The sequence below is a fragment of the Scophthalmus maximus genome, chromosome 18 (assembly GCF_022379125.1).
Source record: "Scophthalmus maximus strain ysfricsl-2021 chromosome 18, ASM2237912v1, whole genome shotgun sequence".
Taxonomy (NCBI): domain Eukaryota; kingdom Metazoa; phylum Chordata; class Actinopteri; order Pleuronectiformes; family Scophthalmidae; genus Scophthalmus; species Scophthalmus maximus.
Genome location: NC_061532.1, coordinates 7,716,244 through 7,741,405, shown reverse-complemented (window position 1 = coordinate 7,741,405; position 25,162 = coordinate 7,716,244). Strand labels below are relative to the sequence as shown.

General features: G+C 42.5%; 2 protein-coding genes and 1 long non-coding RNA gene across 8 annotated transcripts in view; 1 reads left to right on the top strand and 2 right to left on the bottom strand.

The window, feature by feature from the left end:
• Nucleotides 1-258: 258 nt before the first annotated feature.
• On the top strand, nucleotides 259-25,130 carry LOC118290193. Of its 2 annotated transcripts, XR_004786366.2 has the most exons (6): nucleotides 259-640; nucleotides 20,623-20,726; nucleotides 20,895-21,007; nucleotides 21,742-21,848; nucleotides 22,129-22,235; nucleotides 24,972-25,130. It is a non-coding gene; the product is annotated as an uncharacterized LOC118290193 (long non-coding RNA). The 2 variants fall into 2 exon arrangements; XR_004786365.2 differs by lacking the exon at nucleotides 24,972-25,130 and having other exon boundaries at nucleotides 22,129-23,577.
• lamp5 (lysosomal associated membrane protein family member 5) lies at nucleotides 2,416-8,575 on the bottom strand. The gene is made up of 6 exons (XM_035617665.2): nucleotides 7,536-8,575; nucleotides 6,773-6,951; nucleotides 6,173-6,304; nucleotides 5,706-5,802; nucleotides 4,856-5,044; nucleotides 2,416-3,605 (listed from the first exon to the last, which is right to left on the bottom strand). The coding sequence occupies exons 1-6, from the start codon at nucleotides 7,594-7,596 to the stop codon at nucleotides 3,430-3,432; spliced, it is 834 nt and encodes a 277-aa protein (XP_035473558.1). The 5' UTR covers nucleotides 7,597-8,575; the 3' UTR covers nucleotides 2,416-3,429.
• LOC118290191 (1-phosphatidylinositol 4,5-bisphosphate phosphodiesterase beta-4-like) overlaps nucleotides 10,994-25,162 on the bottom strand; it is a 58,914-nt gene continuing 44,745 nt past the window's right edge. For 4 of the 5 annotated variants that reach the window (XM_035617658.2, XM_035617661.2, XM_035617663.2 and 1 more), the window contains 21 exons: nucleotides 24,762-24,904; nucleotides 23,808-23,903; nucleotides 23,577-23,721; nucleotides 23,271-23,355; nucleotides 22,723-22,847; nucleotides 21,508-21,559; nucleotides 20,909-21,011; nucleotides 20,476-20,640; nucleotides 19,064-19,268; nucleotides 18,136-18,224; nucleotides 17,767-17,923; nucleotides 17,631-17,680; nucleotides 17,357-17,422; nucleotides 16,741-16,856; nucleotides 15,952-16,027; nucleotides 15,676-15,851; nucleotides 15,408-15,509; nucleotides 15,208-15,265; nucleotides 14,762-14,848; nucleotides 14,187-14,223; nucleotides 10,994-13,568 (listed from right to left, as the gene is read on the bottom strand). In XM_035617658.2, coding sequence (XP_035473551.1) covers nucleotides 13,492-13,568; nucleotides 14,187-14,223; nucleotides 14,762-14,848; nucleotides 15,208-15,265; nucleotides 15,408-15,509; nucleotides 15,676-15,851; nucleotides 15,952-16,027; nucleotides 16,741-16,856; nucleotides 17,357-17,422; nucleotides 17,631-17,680; nucleotides 17,767-17,923; nucleotides 18,136-18,224; nucleotides 19,064-19,268; nucleotides 20,476-20,640; nucleotides 20,909-21,011; nucleotides 21,508-21,559; nucleotides 22,723-22,847; nucleotides 23,271-23,355; nucleotides 23,577-23,721; nucleotides 23,808-23,903; nucleotides 24,762-24,904 — 2,210 coding nt within the window. In that variant the 3' untranslated portion in view covers nucleotides 10,994-13,491. The remainder of the gene's footprint in view (nucleotides 13,569-14,186; nucleotides 14,224-14,761; nucleotides 14,849-15,207; nucleotides 15,266-15,407; nucleotides 15,510-15,675; nucleotides 15,852-15,951; nucleotides 16,028-16,740; nucleotides 16,857-17,356; nucleotides 17,423-17,630; nucleotides 17,681-17,766; nucleotides 17,924-18,135; nucleotides 18,225-19,063; nucleotides 19,269-20,475; nucleotides 20,641-20,908; nucleotides 21,012-21,507; nucleotides 21,560-22,722; nucleotides 22,848-23,270; nucleotides 23,356-23,576; nucleotides 23,722-23,807; nucleotides 23,904-24,761; nucleotides 24,905-25,162) is intronic. The other variant, XM_035617664.2, reaches the window with a different exon arrangement.

The following is a 25,162-nucleotide window of genomic DNA, read 5'->3' as shown; positions in this document are numbered from 1 at the left end:
TAAAATAAAATGAGGTAAATTCGTTAATTTTATTGTAACTAAAGAGTTCAGTATTTCTCTGCTAATATTATGCTCCTGGCGAGTGCTGACTATTCTTTCACGACCGCAATTAGACAATTGAAATACAAGTGTGCAGTTAATAGATAGATGTTACGTGGAGAGAAAAAAATACCTAAGAGCTATTTCAGGGAAACCAGGTGCATGCAGGGCCCTGCCGAAATGCATGCTGGTCCGCAGGTAAGGCGGCTCACGCGGGACACTCGTCATTAGTAACATTCGCTGCACCTGTTTGTGTTTACTTCCTCGACAGTCTGAAGCAGCGGACGCTGGATTTTAAAATTTACTTTCGACGACTAGCTCCATGACAGACTGTAACATGTCCATGTGTGGGGGGTTTTCATTTTTAATTTTCACCTTTTAATGTGTGAATGACAAGTTAGTGGGAATTCTGTGTCACGTTGAGCTGTGAAAAGACGCTGACCGGGTAGACCTGCCCGCGACGAAGAACCCCACCACCACTTTAAAATCCCAAGGAGCTTATTCCCAAATGAAGACATGAATGATATTTGTATCCAGCGGGAACTTCGGCCACAACCGGAAGCCAAACAAACTGGACCGGTCCCGTGAAGCTCGGCAACGGGTGAGTGTTTCTATCAACTGTGTTGACAGCAACTGTGCTCGGTACTTCACTTAATGTGGCCCTGGTTGGATGAGTCGTCTGACCTGCTGTCAGCGTCTGCATCTGGTTGAAGACCCTTTCTCTCCCTCTGTCTGCCACACACACACACACACACACACACACACACACACACACACACACACACACACACACACACACAGCCTGCCGCAGTTCTCCCGATTCTCACTGTGCACTGTCGTACACGTATTGCCATGGCAACCCCATCCACGTGGGTCTGTTGATGTTTGGGGATTTGAGGTCAGCTGTTTAATGTTGTCCTTATAATGTCCTTATAAGTGACATTGGTTAGTGGATTTTCCTTTTAAACAGTTGTGGCTTGTGTGTACCTGTAGATGCTTTGTAGAGTTGACATGCAGACTTTAGTTAAAACCATCTCCATCTACCTGTTGGGATGTGTTTCAGTACGAACATGTGTTGTTTTCTGGCCGTGATGGTATTGATGTTTGGACACGATAGTGGACTAATGTGGAGGGTATTGACAAGTCAGTTGACTGATTGTTAAAATCCTTAATTTCAATTAGGTGAAACTTGTTTGTGAAAAAGATGGTGCCATCACCCAAACACCATGACGTCCTTCAAATCACTGTATAGTAGGATCGTTTCCAGAAAATGAAATTTAACTCAACATTTTTTATGAAGAATTGAAAGAAATTGTTGTTAAACACTATAATTAATCCCATAAACCTTTCTGCTTATATAATAATAACAATGGGATTTTTTTAGTTCAGTGTGTGAAAAACAGTGCTCATATTATTTGACTTAATGTTACATTCAGTGTAAACAGATAAGTGACTAAGACTACTTAACAATTCATAATTTGAAAGTATTTGCCTAATAGAAAAATCCTATTTCTCAGCTCTGAATGTTATCTTGTAATTTTTCACTAAGTCCTGAAAATATATTGTCTGAACAAAAATGATTAGGGCTGCAACTATCTATTATTTTTGTCATCAAATAATCTGACTGTTGTTTCCCGATTAATCTTTTGGTTCTTTAAAAACGAGATCTCTTGTTTTGTCTGGCAAACAGCAAAATACTCTTAACAAGAAAAGCAGCAAATATAGTTGGAGAAATTGAACCCGGCGAGTTTGGCATTTTAGGTTTAATACCAACTAAAATGATTATCTAAATAGTTGGTGATTCATTTTCGAATTAAATAATTGATAAATCGTCTTATTGTTTCTAGCTGATGTAGTGTTGTAGACACCATCAGAGCTTATTCCTGATTCTTCACACTGACGGTGTAACAAACATCCCTCGTCTCCAATAATGTGGTTGTTACACATTAATCTGAGCTCGGTCCGATTTTAAAACGCTCTGTAACAGTCAGGTAGGATATGAGGAAAAGCACGAACAGGCGTCTCTGGTCTTGAGTCGACCTTTCACAGAGATCCTTCCCACTGCAGTGGTCTGGCTGAGTGAAGAACTGGATCAACGGGCTGTGAATGGGATGTCCGGTGATGATGTATGACATCGACGCTGCTGAAGCAAATGGGTGTCGCTGACACAAATGCTCTATTTATTTTCAATTCGATTTGTTCATATTGTGTTTCCTTGGAAGGCTCAGACTCGGACAACAAAATCAATAGCTCATCCCCGCAGCGTCTCTGCTCACATCAGGTATATCAGTCTCCCTATTTCATTTGAACACTGTCGCCTCGTTTAATTTGTTTTAGAAACTGGGACATCCAGTGAGAAATAACTTGACAGGGGTGTAGAGATGATTCCAGTAATTTATTTCAATGAACAGATTTATACTGCACGAGATTGCATCAGCAGAGGTTTATGCATAGACTTTGTTTCTGAAAATATTTTAAACATTATTACTTTTTTATTTTTTCATAACCTCTTTATTTCATATACACCCATATGGCATTCTGATAAATTCTTCACCATTTAGTAAAGAATTTCATGTATTTTCTTTTCCTTTTTTTATATGTTCCATACATCTGTCTGGAGAAAATATATTTTTTTTTTAAATCAAAGCAGAAACATTTGCAACTCTTAATGCCACAGCACTGCACACACTACAAGACTTGTCCACTGTCAACACTATGGCTGCATTCAAAACTGAAACAAAGGGATTCTTGAACCAAAATATATTAAGGTTAGCAAATACAGAACCAACGATAGGACTCGAATTATGTAGCAGCAGTTTCAGAGAGAGGAGACGAGGCGAGGGAAACAAACTGTTGGCACATGACAGCAGAAGCTCAGGCAAATATCTGAAATTTCCTCTGATGACAAGTTGGATAAAAATGTCTGAAGTGATGAAGTAGGCCGCAGTGATGTCAGGAAAACCACAACAACAGGTCAACTGTAATCTCAGATTTGGGATTTTATGATGTCAGTCTCCCACCAATCTGAACATAAATCAATTTTAGTTTCACAAAAGCATCAATTTATATTTTTTATTTTCACTAAAATTGTTATCACTGCAATGCAGACTATGAATTTATGACATTAAGAATCAATTCAGCAGCCATGTTAGATTTTGGTGGGTTGACCCTCCATCTACATCCATGCTATAGGCCCCAAGGCGTCCCACTAGTGTTTTAGCTGTTGGAAAGTTCCAGTGGGCCACAGAACAGACTCCACACATCTCTGTCAGGGGATCAGTCCGTGGCAGGCCACTCTCCTCTGGTGTTAGGCCTGGGACGTGGAGGAGACGAGTCCTTTCATCAGGTTAGCTTTGGAGAGAGTAGAGGGAGCCGCCGACGTGCTGCCGACTACATGTTCTTGTACATGGAGCGATCTCTGGGGAGCTGAGGCTGGACTGCTGTCAGCTTGAGGTGGAAGTGGTAGATGGTGAGCGTGATGACAATTATGAGGCCCAAAATGAAGCCCAGGATGAGGGGGAGGGTCTCCTCCAGGCGCTCCCGCTGGTCGGTGATACACTTGTAGGCTGCACAAAGTGGAAAACACAGTCAGCGTGATGAGGAGAGTGAACATGGGCGTTGAGATTCAGTAAGAATTTTCTTTGCACTGACTTGGGGCTGAATGATAATTCGGATTTCTTTTGCAACAACTTATAATGTATTTGTATTGCGACATACGATCATATGTATTCGTTGTACAAAATTCTGTTTCAATTCTGGCCATAACTAAGGATTATTTATTTTTGTCTATAAAGTGTTTATTTGTTTATACTCTTTTAGAGATTTTAAGGCCCCATTTTTTTTATTTATATATTTTTTAATTTACTCAAAATAATTTCTGTAACCAAAATATCCACTGACATTATATTTTTCAAAATATGTGTTACTGTTATAGTGATATTAGACAAATCTCTCAGCTCTACTCTCTTTTGTTATTTTCAGTAGAATTCAGTAATGAACCACATGCTCATCATGTGGCCTCTTATGGATGCTTAGTTGAGCAACAGCTGTTGGAGGTACTGAGCATGCATAGCGTGTGTGTGGAGTGTGTCGCATTGTCAGTGTGTGATATGTGAGTGGGTAGTGGAGGTAGAATCTATGTGTCTGTTCCCGAGACTTTCATTTGCTAAATGAAACAAATTTCCAACAGACAATTCCTCTCTCTGTTATACAATTGGACGCTTTAGTTTTTCATCTTTTGTGCTTGGCTAATTGCATGTGAACTTGCACACGCATATCTTTTCATACATGTATGTTAGTAAGGAGGAAGGAGGACACGGGCTGTACAGTGTGTGTGTAGGTGGTTTAAAGTTGAAGGTGTTTCTTGCTCGTGGACAGCAGCTATGCACACAAGGAGGAAGGCAGTGCAGCACAGCCTAGTTTACTGCAGCTCAGAGCAAATAATTCTTCCAAGGGGATTGGCTTCAGAGGACAGCCAGGTTCATTGAGTATGTCTATAAAAGCTGCATTGAGGGCAAGGATATAACTGTACTCATAAAGTCCTAATGACTCTCCCTGTCTTTGCGTCTCTCCTGCATCCCCACCCCCCTCTTTTTTTTGCACTTCTTACCCTGTCTCCTTCTCTGCAGCCCAAAGTATCCTCACACTGCAGCAATAACCCCCCAGAGAGCTGTGCCTCTGTGTGTGTGTGTATCGGTGTGAGATTTGAGACCAGTGAGTAGCACCCTCGTCCCAGGATTTTTGTCAATGTGTGACCAGAAAACAGTGGCAGTGTGTTGCAAAGGTTGACTCGGTATCATAGGAAGGTTGTTCTTACGTTCACTGAAGATGAAGTCAGAGGCGATGTCAAAGGGCTGGATCTGGATGTCGTACATGGAGATGGTGACGCCCTTCTGGTGGTCACTGGAGATGAGGGTGAGGGTCTGCTGTGCCGCGCACACATAGGAGTGTCCAGCGGGGGTCACCAGGGCCGAGAGGCGGTGGGTGCTGGCTGTGTGCTTCCCCGCTGGAAAGACCAGTCATTAAAGAATATGAAGTTAGGTGTGTGTGTGTGTGTGTGTGTGTGTGTGTGTGTGTGTGTGTGTGTGTGTGTGTGTGTGTGTGTGTGTGTGTGTGTGTGTGTGTGTGTGTGTGTGTGTGTGTGTGTGTGTGTGTGTGTGTGTGTGTGTGTGTGTGTGTGGATGGTTTGGATGGTTTGGATGGTTCAGTGCAATCGAAATACAGAAACAACCAAAGACTTGAAAGTCATCAATCAAAATGAAATGAAAAATAAATCAAAAACACAAACGGTTTAATGCTGCAAGTTGTCATCAAAATGATTAAAGGTCATTATTGATGACAGAGGGTTTGTGTTTGTTGTAATGTCCAACACCAGGCGAATTTATGCACCAGTATTATTTTCTTATTATAAAAGGGACACTACTACTACTAATATTAATAATTAATCATTCTGATTATACGTATTGTTATGATTAAAATAGATAATAATTTGGCTCGAAACGGGATCGTCTGCCTGGGGGAAGATGTTGAATCCCTGCGTGAATCTGCCCGCTGATTCCGCCTGAACGCTAATGCGAGATGAATGAGAGCGAGTTACGACCCGAGCGGGCGGGATGCGAAGCTGCTGAGTTGCTACTGTACTCGGGCTCGGTCGGCGGGAGACTCACGGTTGTATGCGTTGATGAAATGCGATGTCTCCGAGGTGTCGTAGACGAACTGGACCTTGCTAATCTTCCACACCTCAGTGCCCTTGTCACGGAACTCCTGCAACACGCACATAGACGCACATACACACACGCGCGTCAAACATGGCTTCTCCACCGCATGGAGAGGGCAGGTGGGTCAAGTTAGACTCCCATTGACTGTTGAATGAATCGTATTTTTTATGCAATACATTCTTATGTTCGGTGTAGCCCTTGAATTCCACTGAATAGAAAATAATAATAAATAATAAACATTATTCTGGAATTTTCACTGTAACGATTCCGCCAGTAAGATTCGGTGTTATTTGGGAAAATACACATTCTGATGAATGGCGATGTGTTGGTGTCTTAATGTTTCCAGGAGATAATTCTGACTTTTATTTTATTGCATATGATGATACATTATGGGCGTAATGCCTTCCCTCGCCCACCGTAGAGAAGTAGATGCGGAGCGTGTAGGCGTTGTTCTTCCAGGTGATGTGGATCTCTGACTCCGTGCTCCCGCATTTCCCCTCGATTTCTGCACCACGGGGCAGAGTGAACGGCGCCTGCTCGGTGATCAGCTGCAGAGGGACAGATAATGGACTGAAATGTCTCTGGAAGGAGTTTTTAGCATTTGACATCCATTTTACGCACGAACTTATGGGGCAACCAAATGTAACCAGAAAACATGCCGGGTTCTGTAAATGACTTGGTCTTACAAACCGAAACAACTGAAAGTCCTTTCAATTAATAATGATGAAGTTTGACATCGAAAAATATTTAATTTTCTTGTTGGGATCTAATGTGGCGTCAGCATTTTACGCACGACTACACATTGCAAAAGCAGTGTCCAAATTGACTCAAATTACGTTCCCCTTTTATTAATGAGAAAATCAGTCGATATAAATAACTGTCAAATATTTTTTAACGTAACATATATGTCCACCATAGAAACATTTAATGTCTGCCACACAAATCCCCATTTTACGTTGCTTGAAACAACCTCTGCGTTCCACGGACCACTTGAAATGCAAGGTGGGATTCCTTACGTCTATCCCGTTGAGCGCGAGCACGTCATATGGCACGAGGAATCTCACGGCGAACTCCACCATCAGGCATGTTGTGCCGTTCTCCCGGACCGCGAAGATGGCTTTGTCCGGGTTGGTGGAGAGACCAGACAGGTTCTCCCCTTCCTGCTCCGCCAGCACCACGGACAGCACCAGCACACCTGGGGAGAAGTTGGAGGTGCAGGGGGGCGGTCATGTCGAGGGGGGTGACAGATGGGCCACGTACGCTCTCGCACACAAAACATGCGGAACCATCGGCAACAGTGGCGTAATCGGCCACTCTGAGTTTAGCTGAAGGTCTCCCACATCTTCACATTACCCGCATTTCACCTCTGTTTCCTCTCGGCAAAGTCAAAACCGGGCTAAATCACCGGAGACTGAAATCTGCAGTATCACGGGAGCAACAGCACGACGCTGTCTGCAGCCTGATCACCGTCAGGAAGTGACGAGCTGCAACTCTGATCATGTTGGAACCACTTTTATATTCATGAGTGAGGAGGAAAGAAGAGGTGAAACGTGCCAACTCATAACTACACACTCACTGAAACACACGCTGCAGTGAGGAGTCACGACACACACACACACACACACACACACACACACACACACACACACACACACACACACACACACACACACACACACACACACACACACACACACACACACACACACACACACACACACACACACACACACACACACACACACACACACACACACACACAGCCTATCGCACTCTTACCGAACACACTGAGCAGCAGAAGTCGGGTGCTCTCCGTGGTGCTGAAACCGAGTCGTCCCATCTCTGTCGGGTTCCCCAGCGCTGAACAACGGATCTAAGTGACTGGGCAGCCTGTGCTGAGCCCGCGAAAAGAAAGAGACGGACGGGGGGCGGGAGGGAGACAAATTGAAAGGAGAGCGAGCGAGAGGGGGGAGAGAGAGGAGGGATGCCTCTACAGCGTCCACAAGTCACGCTCAAAGCATCGTGAATGCAGCAAAAATGTCTCCAGGTTGGACGTGAGGTCCGGTTTGCGCTGCAGAAGCGGCCGGCACCGGGAAGTTCTGGCTGTCCAAGGCGACCTCCCTCTCCAAGGTTGACCGGTTTAACCCAGTGACAGCCGCAGGACCGAGCTCCTTCTACACATCATTGACGTCAGGGGAGAAAAGGGTCCGTTTGAAAGAAAAGGTCCGTCAGCTGAACGTGTCTCCTGTAAGGAAGAACTCGGCATGCAGCCTCGCTTATTCCCGCAATGCTGTAGTCTCCATCTCTGTGGCAGCAGCTGTAGGATGCGCTGAAATGATGTATGTCTGGAGGGAGACGCCGACAACACCCCCTCCCTCCCTCTCACACACTCCACTCCTGCAGCTGAGAGTGGGTGAGATGAAAGCCGCAAAACCCCACTTGATCTTATATATATAGACTTTAAAATCTTTTAATTTGACCCTTTGGTATCTTGAGATGTTATTGCACGTATCAGAAGTGAACCTGCACTGGGTCCAATAGGGCGTATCTATGTCTTTATATAAAAATTTAATTCTGGGACTAATTACAAACACTAAATCATTAATCTAACATCTCGCTATACTTTGTATTTATTGGCTCCTATCTATAACACACACACACACACAGGACTGCATGTTTTTTTCAGACACTGAGATTTTATGCACTGGAATAACCATTAAAATCACTAAATGAAGGCGACAGACCACGTGACAGAAATCTGCGCTGCTGTGCTGAGATACAGACGCGTATGAAAATGTGTATTACAGCACTGTAGTAAATGCAGTGAGTAGCCTATGATGCATGATTGCCCCCCCCCCCCCCCCCCCCCCCCCCATCTTCGATACAACCCCCACCTATTTCAAAAGGATTGGCAAATGCTGTTTAACACAGACTGAACATCTACACTGAAAGTTCCTCTGGCTGCAGGAGCTGCTACATATTTATACTGGCACCTTTTTTAGTTTCTAGTCGTGACGTCGTGTTCACCGTCATCTCCACTCTATCCTTCAGTTGGTGGCATTCGGAATAATCAGATCAATTTGCAGACAAGACTCAGAGTTTTAACGTTTTTCAACGATGAAAAGTTGAGCACTTGAACCTGTGCGGATTGTATTGGAACCAGTTGTAAAAGTAATCGAGTTGTGTTGAGACTAGTGGTGGACGGGATCAGTCACTCTTTACGCATTGTCTTTTAAGAGTTTGGCACTCTGAAGGGAAAGTCAAACTCGCACTTGACGGAGCTGATGCTGTCGATGCTGGGTTTGCTGTCAACCTGGGGATGTCTGGTGGACTGAGGGAACGTTTCTGATCGCGGGATTCGCCCCGAGGGCAACACCGGTTCCTCCTGCAACTCTTTCACGTCCTTTTTAAATTCCGGGGAGGTAAATCGGCGTAAGAGCTTATTGCTCAACGCTGAGAACGTCGTGGCTGGTGCGATACAACGAAGAGGCTCAGCTCTGCAGGGAGACGCCTCGCGTCTCCTCACGGTTCTGGAGTTACGCAAAGCCAACGCGCGCTCCGGGGGTGTGGGGCTGAGGACGCTGGTTGGCAGACTGAATCTTTTCTGATAATAGCTGTCGTGAAATCTGCGCAGGCCAAAATCTAACGTGTTCGATTTTTGTGTTTCTGATCCCCTCTCAGATGTGTTGGTGACGATGGGGGTCAGTAGGATCCCCAGGGCACACGGCGCTCTGGGTCTGTGCGTGTTTCTGTTGGGCCGGGGGGAGAAGAAAATGGATTTCTGAGCCTCGCTGCTCCGTAGAAGAGGGGGGAGGTGGTCGTCGGGGGTGGTCAGTCTGTCGCAGGTAGGAGAATGGTCGGAAGACCGTGGAGGGGGTCTGGGGGTTAAGACTCCGGAGGAGAGCAGCTCTTGTGGAGGCGCAGAGGAGCCGTCACTCTCTCTGTCAAACTCCTCGATAGAGTCCATCGAGGTCAGCCGACTCGGCCTCATCCGGGGCCGTGGCTGCCATGCGCAGTTTTGAACCAGTGAGCAATCTGCATGATTGCACGTTTGGAGGAGCTCGAGTTCGTTCACTAAATGTCCAACTTGAATCTCTAACCTGTCGTTTACGTCACCACATCTCGCACCAAGTCGCGGCTGGGCGCTGCCCTTCTTGGAGCTGAGCGCAGAGATGCACTCTGTGTGGCCGAGGAACTTCGCCACTTCCACAGCAGAGTTGCCAACTTTATTCTGCCTGTTTATCTGAAGCCCCAGCCTCTTGAAAGCTCTCACCAAAAACTCGACGACGTGGGAGTGACCTGCGACTGCGGCGTACATCAGGGCAGTGTTCCCCCAGCAGTCCACAATCTCCGGGTCTGCGTTGTTTCGCACCAGGGTCTTCACAGCATCCAGGAAGCCTTTCTCACAGGCGTAAGTGAGCGCAGTGCGCCCGCTGCCGTCCTGACAGTTGACACTGGCGCCCCTCTGCAGCAACAACTCTGCAAACTTACATCGAGTCTGACCGTCAGGCAGCAGGACGGACGAGATGAGCGGCGTCTGTGCGCCCTCGGTTTCGGAGTCCACGATTTCCCCATCCAGCGCGTCCAGAACAAACCTGGCCAGGTGGACTTTATCCTGGGACATCGCCTCCAGCAGGATCCTCGTGCCCGTCTGCCCGTTAGACTTGAGCATGATTCTGAGATGGCTAATGAGTCTTGTGAGAGAAATGTCAAATTTATTTGATTTGGAAATCTCTCCCCCCAAACGTCTGCGGACAAAACAAACCCATCATCCCTCTTATATAGTGCAGGGGGAAGCCTCGCAGTTGCCGGGCAACACAAAACATAATCACAGCGCTTTCTTCTTCTTCTTTCTAATGGAAAAATTGTGCTTATCATGACAATAAGATCGTCGCTGCTGGGGCCGCCTGCGTTTGAGTGGATCGTGGGTTATGAACCCATCCCGCACCAGTTGGATGGGATTAGTCAGCAGTGGTCATTGTTTGGTCGGCGTATGTGTGTAATAAATCTGGTTTAGACAGTGTGACTCTGCTTGAACTATAATAAAAACAATGATTGGTTGGACGGAGGGTACAGAAGATGTTGGAATTACACTAAAGTTTGAATTAGTCAAAGAGTATTTACTGAAAAGATTTTGTACTGCTAAATTTTTCTGCCACCATAAAAGAGCACCTTATTTTTTATGATAATAATTATGATAACATTTTCTAACAATAAAACACAAATGACTCACATGGTTATGTCCCATTTTACACCTGGATTTATTGGTACACATACTATAAAACAGTATTAAAGGAGCTGGATAACAACATTATTTTCATTGCTATAAGTTCAACAATACAATATAAATACAAAAACGCTCACAGAATGGTTTGTTGACGAGCTACAGTTCAAATAGAAAACAAAGGAGATACAGTAGAATTTGAGGAACTCAAAATCGGTGACGTTGCTCTGCAAAAATAATCTGCTTTTTTGACAAACTAGAGAGCCAAAGGTTACATGTAATCACACAACATAAAACGGTCAACTAGTGCAAAAAAGCCTCTAAAAACAATCTTAAACTACACATTATATTTAATATAATATATATATATATTCATTTATTTATATATATATATATATCTTCAATATAAATAACCCCTTAATTTGGCATTTTATCATTCATAAAATAATTTAAACGTCCTAACACACTGAGTGGCACATTTGAAAGCAATGGAGTAAAATTTTAAAAGCACTTTTTCTTCGTTTATCTCTGCACTAGATATGTGGTGAGAGTTGTATACTGTGTTTGTGTGATGCAGTAAGGGCAGGCTGGAGAACACAACACAAACAAGAAAACCCTGTGGCTGAAAAAATTTCCTTTCCCCATTTCCAACAGACCCACTCTATCCCCGAGCCCTTGAATGACAGAACACAACTGGTCAAAGAGCAAATTAAACTACATACATTCCAGTATATACAAGAACATCCCATCTACCCTCTAAGTGAATTACAGCAGAATAAAATGGCAGAAAACCATCTTGAAAAAGGCCAAAATACCTCAAGGTGCTTTAATCCTCGTGGTTTTGTCTGTTGTCATCAATATCAACTTTTTGTCATTTTGGTTGGTCTTTGTTTGTGTGATGCCATTGCAGTGTAATTACCTGATAATCTGCGCACAATACTGGAGTACCCACGATATTCCCTTATCTTTCAATATCACAGCTCTCCCTCTGCAAACCTGAAGTCTCACTAAATGCTCATTCTAGTGGGAAGGATTTTGGGATTAAAAATCCCTAGTGTGGATTGTGTGGCAGCCACGTCACAGACTTCTGTTTACAGATCTGCCCTCACTAAAAGTGAGCAGGGATACGATGAGGATTACTAATGGAGGTTTCTAAGGTGCAGTCAAGAAGCTATTAAGGGAGCACTTCACTTTAACAACGCCTTTATCAGGGAAACTGACAGGAGGAGATGGCATTGACTTCTATCGGCCGGACTTCAATTAAAGGAGGGCATTACAGCAGAATTAATTTGTTGCCAAGTATGGATTCATTTTATTTCCAGTGTATTACAGCTTTGGCTTGATTTTCAGAGTTCAAGTGCAAAACCCCTTAATGCAAAGAACCTAAATCCACTTAGCCTTGTACTTATAGTAGACGCCCAGTTCATTATATCATCTTAATGTCATAGTGTTAACTACTAATGACATTGCCTCAGTTTGTAGCAATAACTTTCATCATTACATTTAAGGCATACAACGTTTGGTAACTATTCTCAATGTTCGAACACCTTAAACTGTTTTTGTTTTGCATAGTAGACATGATTTTGATCCCCATATTAGGAGCAGAATGTTGTATTAAAGAGTTTTGCAGCAGAAACAATTTTAAAAACATAAATGACTCGTGTCATTTTTAAGGCCATGTGAGGCACAGCTATCACACCATGTCGTGGGTATATCCTAATGATTCAAACTACAAATACTGAGAAATCAGCCATAAAAATCAAAGTCAACAGAATTCCTCGTGATCCCTTTATAGTCTTCTGACTCAATGTAGTAAGTCTGCAGTAACATTGGCGAACAACATAGTCAATACATTTTTCTTGAGGTCAAACAACTTGCATGGTAGGATTAGGTGACAGAGGGTTTGCTTTTCCTTCATACAGTGATTTGAAAAAAAAAAAATTCTTACTGAAACACAAAACTAGTAGTTGTAGTGCTGCTACATTTTCCACATTGTTATGATGGCCTAGTACATACAAAGTGCTCAGGACAGGACTGGTGTGTAGCATACAGTGTCTTTCACAAAGTTTCTTCATTTGTGCTGTAATGACAAATCTAATACATATTCTTCTCCCCTCTTCCATGCTTCTGGAGTAGTTAAGAGGGTGCTGATAGAAAACAAAATGGGGGCATATGTCCACTTCATCCAACCCATGAGTGAGTTTTTGTAGACTGCAGAGAACATTTAGATCTGCATACAGAGGAGGGGATGCGTCTGACTCTGTTGCTTCATCTCCTTACCCCTTAACTTTCCTTACTGAATAAGTGGTTGAACCCCGTCAAACAGTGATAAGCACCAGTGGCTCAGTGTTATAAAATTAGTGGGTGGGGTAACAGGGACTACAGGTGATCGAATAGAGAAAAAAAGAGGTGGAGAGGATTATTCCGTGTGTGTGTGCGAGAACATGACAGAAAAGTACAGACAGGGTTGTCGTCTGTGGGTTGTAGAGTGTTTCTGCACCTGCGTGTGTCTCAGTCGCTCACACCACTGTGGCAGGCCTGCGGTCCATCTCCTCCTCCAGCTTCACCATCTGCTGCATGTCCTTGGCCTTGGAGGAGGCAAGAAACACAGACAGAAAGAACGGAGACTTTACACTGAATGCCCAACTGACATCTTGTTACATGCTATGTTGACATCTGCAAGTTTGATATGAACTTGTAACTTCTGAATGTTATCTTGCACATGAGTTCCTCAGTAAGAGACACATAATGCCTTCTGTTGGGGGCCTATAAAATAAAATAAAATAAATACTATGACAGCAAACGATAATGGGCTGGAGTGAAAGCACAGTTGAGCAGGCTATTTTTGCTTGGTAATAGCTGATGAGTCATGGTGTGAAATGACTCAAGCTGCAGGTTGGCTGTGCTGACACCCTGAGTGCTGCAGACTGAAAAAATGAGGGAATGGGATTTCACAATACTAAGAAAAATGAACCACTGTTTCTTCTAATTCTTAAAATGTATTCAAAGACAGGCTTGTCGTATACTATGTTCCTGCTTTACTCTGGTGAGTCACCTAAAGACTGTTCATCAGAGTAGTCATTTGATTTGAACAGGCTCAGTAGAAAACGTAGCATGACTCAGAGGTGGAGGGAAACATGAGTAACAAGTGATGCACAGACAGAGGTGGGATCAGAGGTAGAGTTGAGTGAGATGGAGATTCCTACCTTGAACCAGTTTGTTTGCATGGTGTGATTTCACAAGCTGTGCCAGAAGAAGCAAATCATATTTAAAAAATGAATGTACATACAAGTAACACATGTAATGGAGTTTGACGAGCGGCAAAATCAAAGGTAGAGATGAAAACATGAGACCTTGATTTAGAAAGTGATACAGTTTCTAGTATTTGTAATCAACACTAATACTGAGGACACAGTTCAAAGAAACACTAAGTTGGTACTTGAGAGTTGAGACTTTTTTCTGATGCCAGCTTTTTTAACACTTTAGCACAACTAATTAAAGTTTGCATCACAAGTGATACAATCTGCAGTCATTATCTAGGGTAGATCAGCCAGAGAGCTTGCTGATCGCAGTTTAACTTATACTTAGCAAGAGGACTAAGAAGGCCCATAAACGGAGATGATCTGGTTTGTACAGTAAGTTGGTCAAATACAAGTTTTGTTTAGATTTAAGCTGTTTAGATGAAGAACTGATGAGATGACATTTGTTCTAAAATCAACAGTATGTCAGTGACAGTGGAATTCTGACTGTGAGGTTCATCCTCTTTTCTTCAGTGTTTTACCTGCTCATTGAACTTCTCCAGTTTCTCCAACTGTTCTCTCTGGTTTTTCTGTAGCTGCTCCATCTCCTTCTGGTGCTTCATAGCAAGCTGCAGACACAACAGGGACAAAGGCAATACATTAAACCATTCAATTACTTATTAAACCCATAAATAAATAGTAACTTTTAGAGTTTAAAGCTGATTATCATTCAATACGGTTGTAAACTTTTTAAAACCGACACAAACAACCATTAAGGACAAACCACAATAACTCGACCTGCTGCTGGTGAAACTAGTTGAGCTCTGCTTTTTTTTTAAACAAATGTAATAAACTACTTTTTCATTTCATAATTAACACATAAATCCTAAAATAAATTATATCTAATCTATGCTAATAATGAATTACCTGTGAGAATCCCTGGTATATTTTACAGCTAAATACTAAAAGTATATAGTAAAGAACCCACCCGCTTCCTTTCATCCAGGAACTTCTTGGTGTTGCTGCTGTTTAACTCTCGCACTCTCCTAAGGAACAAGAAGAGGACAGGTGTCACAAGTGTCATGTTACAATCACATCACATCATAATTTAACAAACCTGTTATAAAGTGACCTCATGATGACAGATGTAGTTTACTGTGCGTGTGCGTGTGTGTGAGAGACACCCACCTCTCTCTCTCTGCCTTGTTTTTGATGGACTTGTCCTGGCTGATGGCTTTACTGTTTTCCATAGACATCTTGGCCTGGTTAGCACGCATCTCTTTGCTTTGGCTTGAATTGTAGAAAAAGATTCCACATTAAAGGTAACTTGTCTACTTTCATAGCTGCAAGCAACAGCCACACAACTGGAGGTTCAGTTTAGCCATGACATGACCTCTGACTCTGATCACCTACAGTGAACGGGTGTTTGCGTGTGAATCTGTGTGATGCCTCTCACCGCTCATGGATGAGTTTGAGCTGCATGGTCTGCTGCTCCTGGACGGTTGTCAAGAGTTTCTTGAGGTGTTCACACTGCTGTGTGACGTGGCTGTCCTTTATCTCCTGCTCTTCGCTGCTGTGACTGCTGCTCAGCTCTGACCACTCCTTAGTGTGCTGTGCTGTGATGTCCTTTACCTACACACACACACACCAGTTCATTATCCGCCGCTAAATAATAACTGTGTGTAAAGAAATGTTTGTTTTGGGATAGGGTAGAAGGCCAGTGCAGTCTGACCTTGGCTTTATGATCAGTGACTAGTGTTTGAATCTTATCTTCAGTTTCCTTCTTCAGCTCGTGACAGTTGTTTTCCCTGCAAGGAAAGAACATAACTATCAGTGACACTGAAAACCATGCAAGTCAAATTTAGTCAAAAGATCAGTCAGATAGTTCAGGTTTTTCAAAGAGATTTGATCAAACTCAATGCCCTTCCAGTGGGCCAAAAAATTGTGTCCTTTTATCATAATTTTCCATCTGACATTGTGGAAAAAGAAAATTATTCATAAAACGTAGATCAAAAAAAGAGGTTTCACCACTGTCTTTCTTGTATACTAAGGATGGACATCAACATTAGCAGGTCCAGCATGTACGCTGAACAGCCATAACATTATGACCACGACCCTAACAACTAACCCGTCGTGGAATGGACACAGGCTCTTTGGGACATTGGTAGCGGATCCTTTGTGTCATGTGGGTTTTTTGGCTTCTTCACATATCCTACATGCTGGATTGGATTGGGATATAGGGAGTTTGGAGGCCAGGGCAAAGCTTTGGGCCCTTGTTCTTCCAGCCATTTGTGAGCAGTGTGGTGGCACATTGTCCTGCTGGGTGAGGTTGCTCCAGGCGGGGGTGTCTGCTGGTTCCCCCACAGAATATTTCATTATATATGATTTTAATGTTGAGGCTGATTGGTGTATAGCTGTACATCTATAGTATACAATCTGGAATTGCCATAATGTCAATACGTTCTGTCTTAATTTTCCTTTCATATGATATTGAGCTTGGTTTCTTTTACTCGCCACTTACCCACGTTTCTTGATGGCTTTCTCTAATAGTTTCTCCAGGGTTGTCTTCTCCTTTTCATGCTGAGACACCATCTTTTCCATCTGGGTGCAGTGAGCCTTCTGCATTGTATTTTGATCCTGTTGAAAAAAGGAAAATGTTTATCACCTAAATACTAAATTAAACTGTGAAGGTGCAGCTTTAATCTCCTCCATAAGCAGATATGAGGAAAGAAGGTGAAAAACTAAACTGAAATCATAACAAAATGAGCAGCTAAAATAAGCTGATTATTATTTTAAAAACATTCATGTTGTCACATGGAGTAATGAGCCAGCAGTCATCTTTATTCAGTCAGCAGATGGGTCTGGATAGTATTATTATACAATGTGTTACACAATAGGACTGTGATAATTAATCAGCCATGAATGAGCCAGCACGCACGCGGTTGCTATGGTGAGCTCTGGTCAAAGGAAAAGCAACTTTAGCAAGTCTAATTTAATATAAAACATTAATTATGTGGCGGCGCACTTTTTGGTGTAATGGACACATCGTGTGTAAGCGAACACAGTGATGTTCATGGTCAGTGGAAGATGAAAGGTTGAACGGCTCTGTTTCTGAGCATCAATAACCAATCACCCACCTTCAAGTGTTTCTTCTTTAAAGCAACAAGCTCCTTCTGTTGCTTTTTGAGCAATTTAAGATACGTCTGCAGTTGGAGAAAAACACATTTAGTTTTATTGTATAGGTCATAGAGAAGGATAAATATATTAATAGATTTACCAGGAGGTAATAAAAAGTAGCTGGCAAAACAATTCTATTTTGAACCTATTATTACTTTTAGATCATATTTTTTGCTTATTCTCCCACATTTAATGTATCTGTACTAAACTGCAGAGCTGTGTCTGGATACCAACCTTCATTTGTTTCAAGTCATCAATGCTGACATTAGGCACGAGTGCAGAATCTGCAACAGAGGAAAAAGAGATATAACTCTGTCTACATAGTGTGAACATGTATATGTTGAATATGTATTTTTCAGTCAGTATATACCCTTCTTGGTTTCTGCTGTGTTATTCTGGGCGGAGTTTGAGGTGTGGGCCATGTCAGAGCTGGCCTGTGGAGTCACACTGGCCTTCACCGTGTCTCCTTTACCTTTTCCCTTCTTGTCGTTTTTTGAGCTTCCACTGGGAACGTCTGCTATGTCATTCTACAACAGCGGAGGGTGGATTTAATAGAAAGTTGTTGTGTTTTTAGTGTACAAAAAAAATCGAGTTAACAGAGCAAAAAGCATAGTTCTTGATAAGGTTCTTTATCCACAGTGAGAAAGTATTTGGTTGTTGTCCCCCTGTCAGTTACAAACCCACAAAATACTAGAGATGTTCTTTGTCTAACTCGGTCTGATTCTTCAGGTTTGTGTACCGTGTCAATCCCCAGCGCTTTCATCTGGTCAGCTCTCTTCTCTGCTATGGTCAAGAATTTCTTTGGGTCTGATAAAGCATCCACGATTGCTGAAACACACAAAACAATTAGTTAGTATAGTATATATAACATAAAAAAGGGAAGATTAATTGATAAACTGTCAAGTTAAATCTGAGCAAATGTCCAAATATCCCCTTATGACGGACGACAAATTACTTTTTCTCAAGAAGATAAGGAATCTAAGAGAAACAGACATCTCTGAAGTGATTAACACAGTTTGTATTTTGACCACAGTAACTGAATGTTATTTTGCAATAAGAAGTGCTGAACACTGTTAGATTTATTTTGCTCCAGCTCAGATTCACGGTATCACAAAATCTATCCTCCTCTTCCATGACGATGAGGTAGGATCTTGGTTGTTGTTTAAATAACGCTGCCTCTTCAGGAGAGGTTTTTATTTTACCGCATATGCTGTAGGCAAGTGATTCTGGCAGCAGATAGCTAATGGTTAGAGTAATGGCTCATGAGTACAAGCCCCTCAGCTTCATTTAACGACAAGTCGATTTTTATGCTTCTGCCTGTTTTAAACTGTCTTACTGCAGATTCACCGTCATCATCATTTGGATCATTATGCCATTACTCTGTATTTTGAAACCAGCCCTATGCAGAGTTAGTGAGGGAGGAAAGAGAGCTGCACCGCTTTCTTTCCTCACCCCTCTCCCTATAGGCTACAGAGGCAACTTCATAACAAAGTTCTTGAATTTGATGTTTAAGACTTTCCAGACCCAATTTAGAACACAAAAATCATTACAATGATAATAACTATCCGGCTTAACAGTGTGTGTGAACACAGTGTGACTAATGGTAGAAAAATCATGATTTTATTATTGCACAGAATTCATATTTAAGCACTTTTCCTCCCCCTCACCTCCAAAGCCGTCGGGCACGTAGGTCTTCAGGATGATTTGGCAGAAGATGGTGGGCAACGACAGGGGTTTGTTTCCCTCGTTCCTCAGAGAGATGTGGCGGTAGCCAGCCTGCAGGCCGTCCAGAGGTAGGATGCGCTGGCCAATCAACTTGTTGTTGTCGTCATAGACTGCGATGCGCAGTACTGCCAGGTCCGGTAAGATCACCTAGGAGGGGCAGATGAAAGGAGGGTGAAAGGGTGAAGCAACCACAATTAAAATAATAATGATAATAAGAAATGAGGGCATTAGTCAAAGTTAGGAGGAGTTGGTCCCTTTGGAACTTGGAAGCGACAAAATATTTTGCAGCCATCGCAATAGAAGGTCAAGGATGAAACTTTAGGGGACAGTATCAGGGGACAGTCTGTGAGATACAGTGGAACAGCACGATAGCAGAGCAGCATATCTGGGACTGAGAGGAACATCTCCACTGCTTGTACATATCCAGGGAGTGGAGTATATCTTGTGTAGTTTATGTTTGTGTATGCAGCTCGGGTCTGTGGATGAGCGCGTGTGTGCACATCTTTGGAAAAAAAGAGGGAGTGAGAGTCTTAACTGGCCTTGTGTGTGGAGATAAGTGAGTAGCGTGAGGAGGATGATTAATACCTAGACGGAGGGGAAGGTAAGAGATAAGGCCGAAGAATACTCACTGGAGATGAATGGGTGGAAGTGCTTGTGTGCATACTTACAAAATGTAGCCTTGCAGATGTGCGGGTGCTGCTGGTGTGTATTGTTTGCTCTGAGTCATATTGACAGTGTATGCATGCAGGCATGCATGCAAAAGGTGTGGCAGTATTTCAGGGCTTGTGTGTGTAGATGTGAGAAACGAGTCTTGCCAGCACCTTTGCTTGTGATGCCCCTGTTCGATAGCAGTGTGTGTGTGAGAGCAGCACTGCGGCAGGCTCTGATTGATGGTGTGTGTTAGGAAGCTGGAGTCACAGTCATGGCTGAGAGACTCATTCTGCTGAGAGCAGCAGTATTTTGCGCGTGCACACTGCATCTCCCATCTCTCTCCCCTTTTTCTCCTCCTCCACCCCTAATTGTTTGTTTCTCTTTCTGTTCTTTTTTCATGCGTCCTTGTCCCCGCTTTCCTTCTTCATTGAGCTAAATCATAGGCAAACATACAGTAGAGTCCAACAACCTAATCTGGAAAAGTGATCTCAAACTCTGGGACCACACAGTAGTTTGTTCTTCCTAATCTTTTAGTTTGATACTTTTGCTCATGATCACACAATTCTTAATTTTCTTAGTGTCCGAAGACACTCAGTTTTTTCTAGTTGACCTTACTTGTGCTTCATCTCTTAGAATTTACAATTGCGTAGTTAAATATGTGCAGCACATTTGATGTAACTCACTGTATCCACTATCTCAATACCTTTCTGAAGACGAAGGGCTCTTCATTGTAGGCGGGGTTCAGCCCATTGTTCATCACCATGCGTGTGCGAAACTCCTTCCTGATGGTGTCCGTCGGCAGCCCGTACATATCCACTTCAACATATGTGCCAATTTTCTTGTCTGACAGGAACTGTCCAGAGAATACCTGAGGTGAAAAGAAAAGCATCACGGTTGATACATTTTGAAGATTCAGATTTCACAGGAATATTTAAAATTGAATTTCCTGATACAGTGAGTAATAATTGAACACTATCAAAAATTAACTATAATATTTATAATAGTTGCCTCTGTGTTGTAATAATACAAAGGAAATAAGTAACTGGCTCCCAGGAATGGTACATGACAGTATATCTACTTTAATGGTTACGTTTTATGTTGTAATTGCCTTTTTATTTACAGTTTTTTTGACTGACCTGTACGCTGCAGGTCGCAGCAATGACACCATCCACTGGCGTCTCTGAGAAGGGGTCAAACATCCTGTCTGACCGTCGCATGAAGTCGGGCTTCTGCAGGTATCTAACACACACAAGAATCATGTCTACAATGAGGATCAAATATGGGAACACTGATGTTTCAATTCAGTTTCTATTATTAGTATTATACATTTTTAGCTTCAATAATTCTCTGTCATACAGGGACTAAGGTGGTGTGGGAGTCTTGTATTAACCAGAGGCCCATCGGAGAGACATTAGTAATGATGGGTGTCTGCAAAAGCCCTGATCTCCCCAGATATGAGATTTACAGCATTAGCAGTGAAATCTCTGCCCTCGGGGACGGTATTAGAGCCAAAGGACGAAGACAACGATGGAGAGAGGAAGAGATAGATGACTGCGGAGAGCCTCGGAGGCGAGTGAAGAGGAACTTGCTTCTCTAAAACACTCATTGGCTCTCTGGGGTAGACAGTAGCTACGGTCGCTGCTGGCAACCACTAATGAGATGTGACCAGCTTTAATTGATGAGTTTCAGAGAGGGCTGGGAATGAGCTCAGCACAGGAATGAGGAATCTTCTCACCCGCAGGAGCCATTGTACTCATACTTTCCCTGGTTCAACTGCATGGCCAGGTCTGAGGGAGGAATGAGACGTATAGATATTACATCATGCAAACGTCAAATCTTAAACAAAACAAATCAGTTAGTTTGTATGCATTTCTGTGGAGCTTTTCTTGGCTGAAAGAAAGAGGCATTTTTTACTTTTCCCTTGACATCTGTTTTTCTTCCCTCTAACCATTTATCCCCTCCATCATAGACGCTCCACCTTGTGTGACCCCTCTGAGCAAACCATATGGTCTGACCCCTCTCGCCTCTGGCCATGGGACAGCAGCTGTTTTATAACAGGCATCTCTCACTGTGTATGTGAGTAAATGAAGTGTGTGTGTGTTATTGATAAACTCTTTTACACACGGCGCCAAACATGATAAAAGTGTCTTTGCTAGTTTCAGACTGAACACCTGTCATGTTTTCATTCAGTGTAAATAGTAACTTGCACCCATGGTCTTACAATGAGCTGTGGTCAGACAAGCACATTGTTGGTGCCTTGCAACAAGAACTTGGTCTGAAGTCAGTATTTCACTTATATTTTCTCAAAACATAATTATTACTTATGACACTATCAACACTTTGTTTCCCTTTAAAGAATCAGTGCGTCCATAAATCATCCCGGATCACAGATCTCAATGTATCCAGGTCAGGGGATTTGTTAGTGCTATGTGAAGACCTCTCACCCGAAGCCTTGGAGGAGAGGTGAGACACTTCAAGAACCTAAAGCAGCTTTCCTTAGAACAGTTTTTAAATAAAAGACTCAATGGATCTAAGGGAGATTGCAAATTGTTTCTGAAATGATCTGATGCTAACCATGTCACATTTATTCAATGCTTTGAACAACACACGAGGTGGCAGATGCAGGCATCAGCAAACGTTGGCCCATAGAATCAGAGCTGTCATGATGGCAAGACACCTAATTGAGGAAAATGTGTTTTTGTAATTTGGGTGAAAATCAAAGCTGAATCTGAAGTCAACAAGTTCTTGTTTGTGGGTCTGTGTCAGCCCAGACTACACATGCATAATGTAAAAAGCTTACAGTATGATGTTTGAATGTGAGGTTACAAGTTCACCACATGCTGCACTTTCTTAGACCAAAAGGTCGATGGAATGCTTGCAATTCTATAGGCACGTGCGTATGGAATACTTAAAGGGGGATAGTGAGGTCAGGGGGCGCATGTTGTGGTACCTGGGGTCTGGAAGTTGAGCGAAACCATCTGGCAGCCTGCGTTCCAGAAGATCTGAGGCATGTAATTACTGGAGTCCACCCGGCCTCCTTTGGGATAGATACGGCTCATCTGACGCTTGTTGTAGCTGCGCTGATGCTTAGGGAAATATTTTTTTTATATATATATATATGTATAAAGAGAGGGAGACCATGTGTGCGTGCATCAAACAGACTGCAGTACTAATTTTAGTGTGAACAGCTTGGGTCAGTCCCACTGGAGAGAGAGTATGCGGGTCAGGCCAAGTCACACCAGCCTCCAGAGGCCTCCGCTCCTTTACAGCAGCAGAGTGGAAACAAACATCAGCACTGACCCAAGATCCCGCTCTCATGTAGGTGACCTTATTAAGTTCAAATTCTGATTTCATCAGAAGGTTTTGATATGCTCAGTATAAGTGATAATAATAAACATCCAAAGTGCTTCCTTGTTAAGTTTTTTAGGATAGCAGCATGGATTTTTTCCTAAATATATCGTTCATGAGACAAAGATTTCACAACAGTTGAAAGGATACTTGACAAACTCTATGGCGTTAGTCTTCAGATAGCCCAGGCCAACCGACTCGTTGAAGGAGGACATGTTGTGGTGGATGTTCCTTTCTGAGAGACAGAAAAGTAATGATGAGCACTGAATAAAGATTTGTTTGGAAGCATGTAGAGAGAAAAGACAAAGCACTGCTTTAAATCTATTGACTGAAGCATTTTTCACAATCCAGACCGAAACTACATAGATTATTATTATCAGAGTAAATCCTAAATTATTTTATCAATTCTTTAAGTGTATTCATAAACAGTATGCAATTCAAAAGTTGCATGCTCACCCTCTGCCACATCAAAACTCTGAAACTTGACAGGCTGTGCGTAGTTGACCATGGCTGACAGATACGGGTGAATGTTGGTGGTGGCTCCTACGTAGGTATACTGAGCTATCAGAGCCTCCTCAGAGTCTTCTGGCTCTTCTACACCCTGTACAGCACAGGTAAACACACATCTGGGTTGAGACATGAGCAGTGATTGAGTGAGAGAACAGGTGGAGGCAGATGTGTACTCACCTTCTTGTTGTTGTCTTGGTCAGATGCTTCAGAGATGTCTGTGGCGTCTGTTGCTTCTGTGGCTTCAGACATTTCTGTCCCTTCATCATCGGGCACCTGGACACAACACATCCACTCAATGTCATTTCTGTGCTTCATTATAACATTGTTATTAATCCACAACAACTTCCCACTTTGTCTTGCTTAGGGTGTTAGTCAAATATCTTTTAAGTGAAAAAAATGCGTTGTCATGGTTATTTATTATTTAAAAATACAAAATAGAAAGTTAGGCAGTCCAAAGCAAAAAATGTACCAATTAAATTAATATCATATTTTTTTTAAACTGTCAAAGCACAAGGGGAAAATATGGTTATGCCTTAAATATGAAATAGACTGTCTGTAATACGATGGTTCATCTCAAGAGCAGGGAGGGACCTGCCTCCTACATCAGAATGATGGCTAGCAGCACTTCACAAGTCCAACTAACGGAGCTTTGTGGTGTGGGTAATCAGGTTGGAACCTTTATAACTTTTCAGCAACAATGAGCGTTGATCAACTTGTTACCAACAGGTTTAATTAGTAACTCTCAGTAATCAGAGGTTTGTCTCACTAAAGACCTCACAAGGCTCCAGCCAAACAGTTATTAGTATGAGCATTATGGACAATCCTCAACCACTTTAATAATAATAACAAAATTTCATAGCTAAAAGCTATCTCAAGGTGATTAGAATTTGTACAATCTGTATATAGTTCTACAAATGTGTGGGATTTAATGTGGTCAGGCCTTTATGGGGTTTTCAATGAGAACATTGTGCTTTTATTATCTTTTAACAGTGTTTGATTCTAATGTGCTTTAATTTTTCTTCCATCATATTTTGTCAACAACAATTGTGTTCCTTAAGCCAGTTTAAATCTTATGGTCTAGTGATCTACTGTGAGTTTAAGACACTATGTCATTGAGACCAGTCGACCCACCTTCTTGATACTGTTGTTTCGCTCCTCTTTCCTCGTGCCGACAGTGTTACTCTGGGAAACGTTGTTGGCTTCTTTCTCACTAGTTGCCTCTGACAGACTGGGAGCCTCTGAATTCAAATCCTTATCTTCACCCTCTTTTTCTCCTACACACAAACACAATGGAGAAATTGTGCTCTAATATTAATTAACTTCTTTTTTTTCCCATTACAGGATGCATTCAGCAGTGACACTGATGCAGCTTTTTGAAAATCTATTTATTCTGTAGACACTGATAGTCATGAAATCAAATTAAAAGCTATTAAAGAGTGTTTTCCTGTGAAACGTAATTTTGTTTTTTTAAAGATCTTACATGTCAACATAAAATACCACCCATGCAGCAATGTGAGAAACAGACTGACTGA

Bases quoted from the DNA above. Each gene is read 5' to 3' on its own strand.
- lamp5 (XM_035617665.2), bottom strand. From the start codon at position 7,596: ATGGGACGACTCGGTTTCAGCACCACGGAGAGCACCCGACTTCTGCTG. The intron at 6,952-7,535 runs GTAAGAGTGCGA...ACTTCTCCCCAG, and splicing joins TCTGCTGCTCAGTGTGTTCG to GTGTGCTGGTGCTGTCCGTG. The intron at 3,606-4,855 runs GTAAGAACAACC...CACTTTGTGCAG, and splicing joins TGACTTCATCTTCAGTGAAC to CCTACAAGTGTATCACCGAC.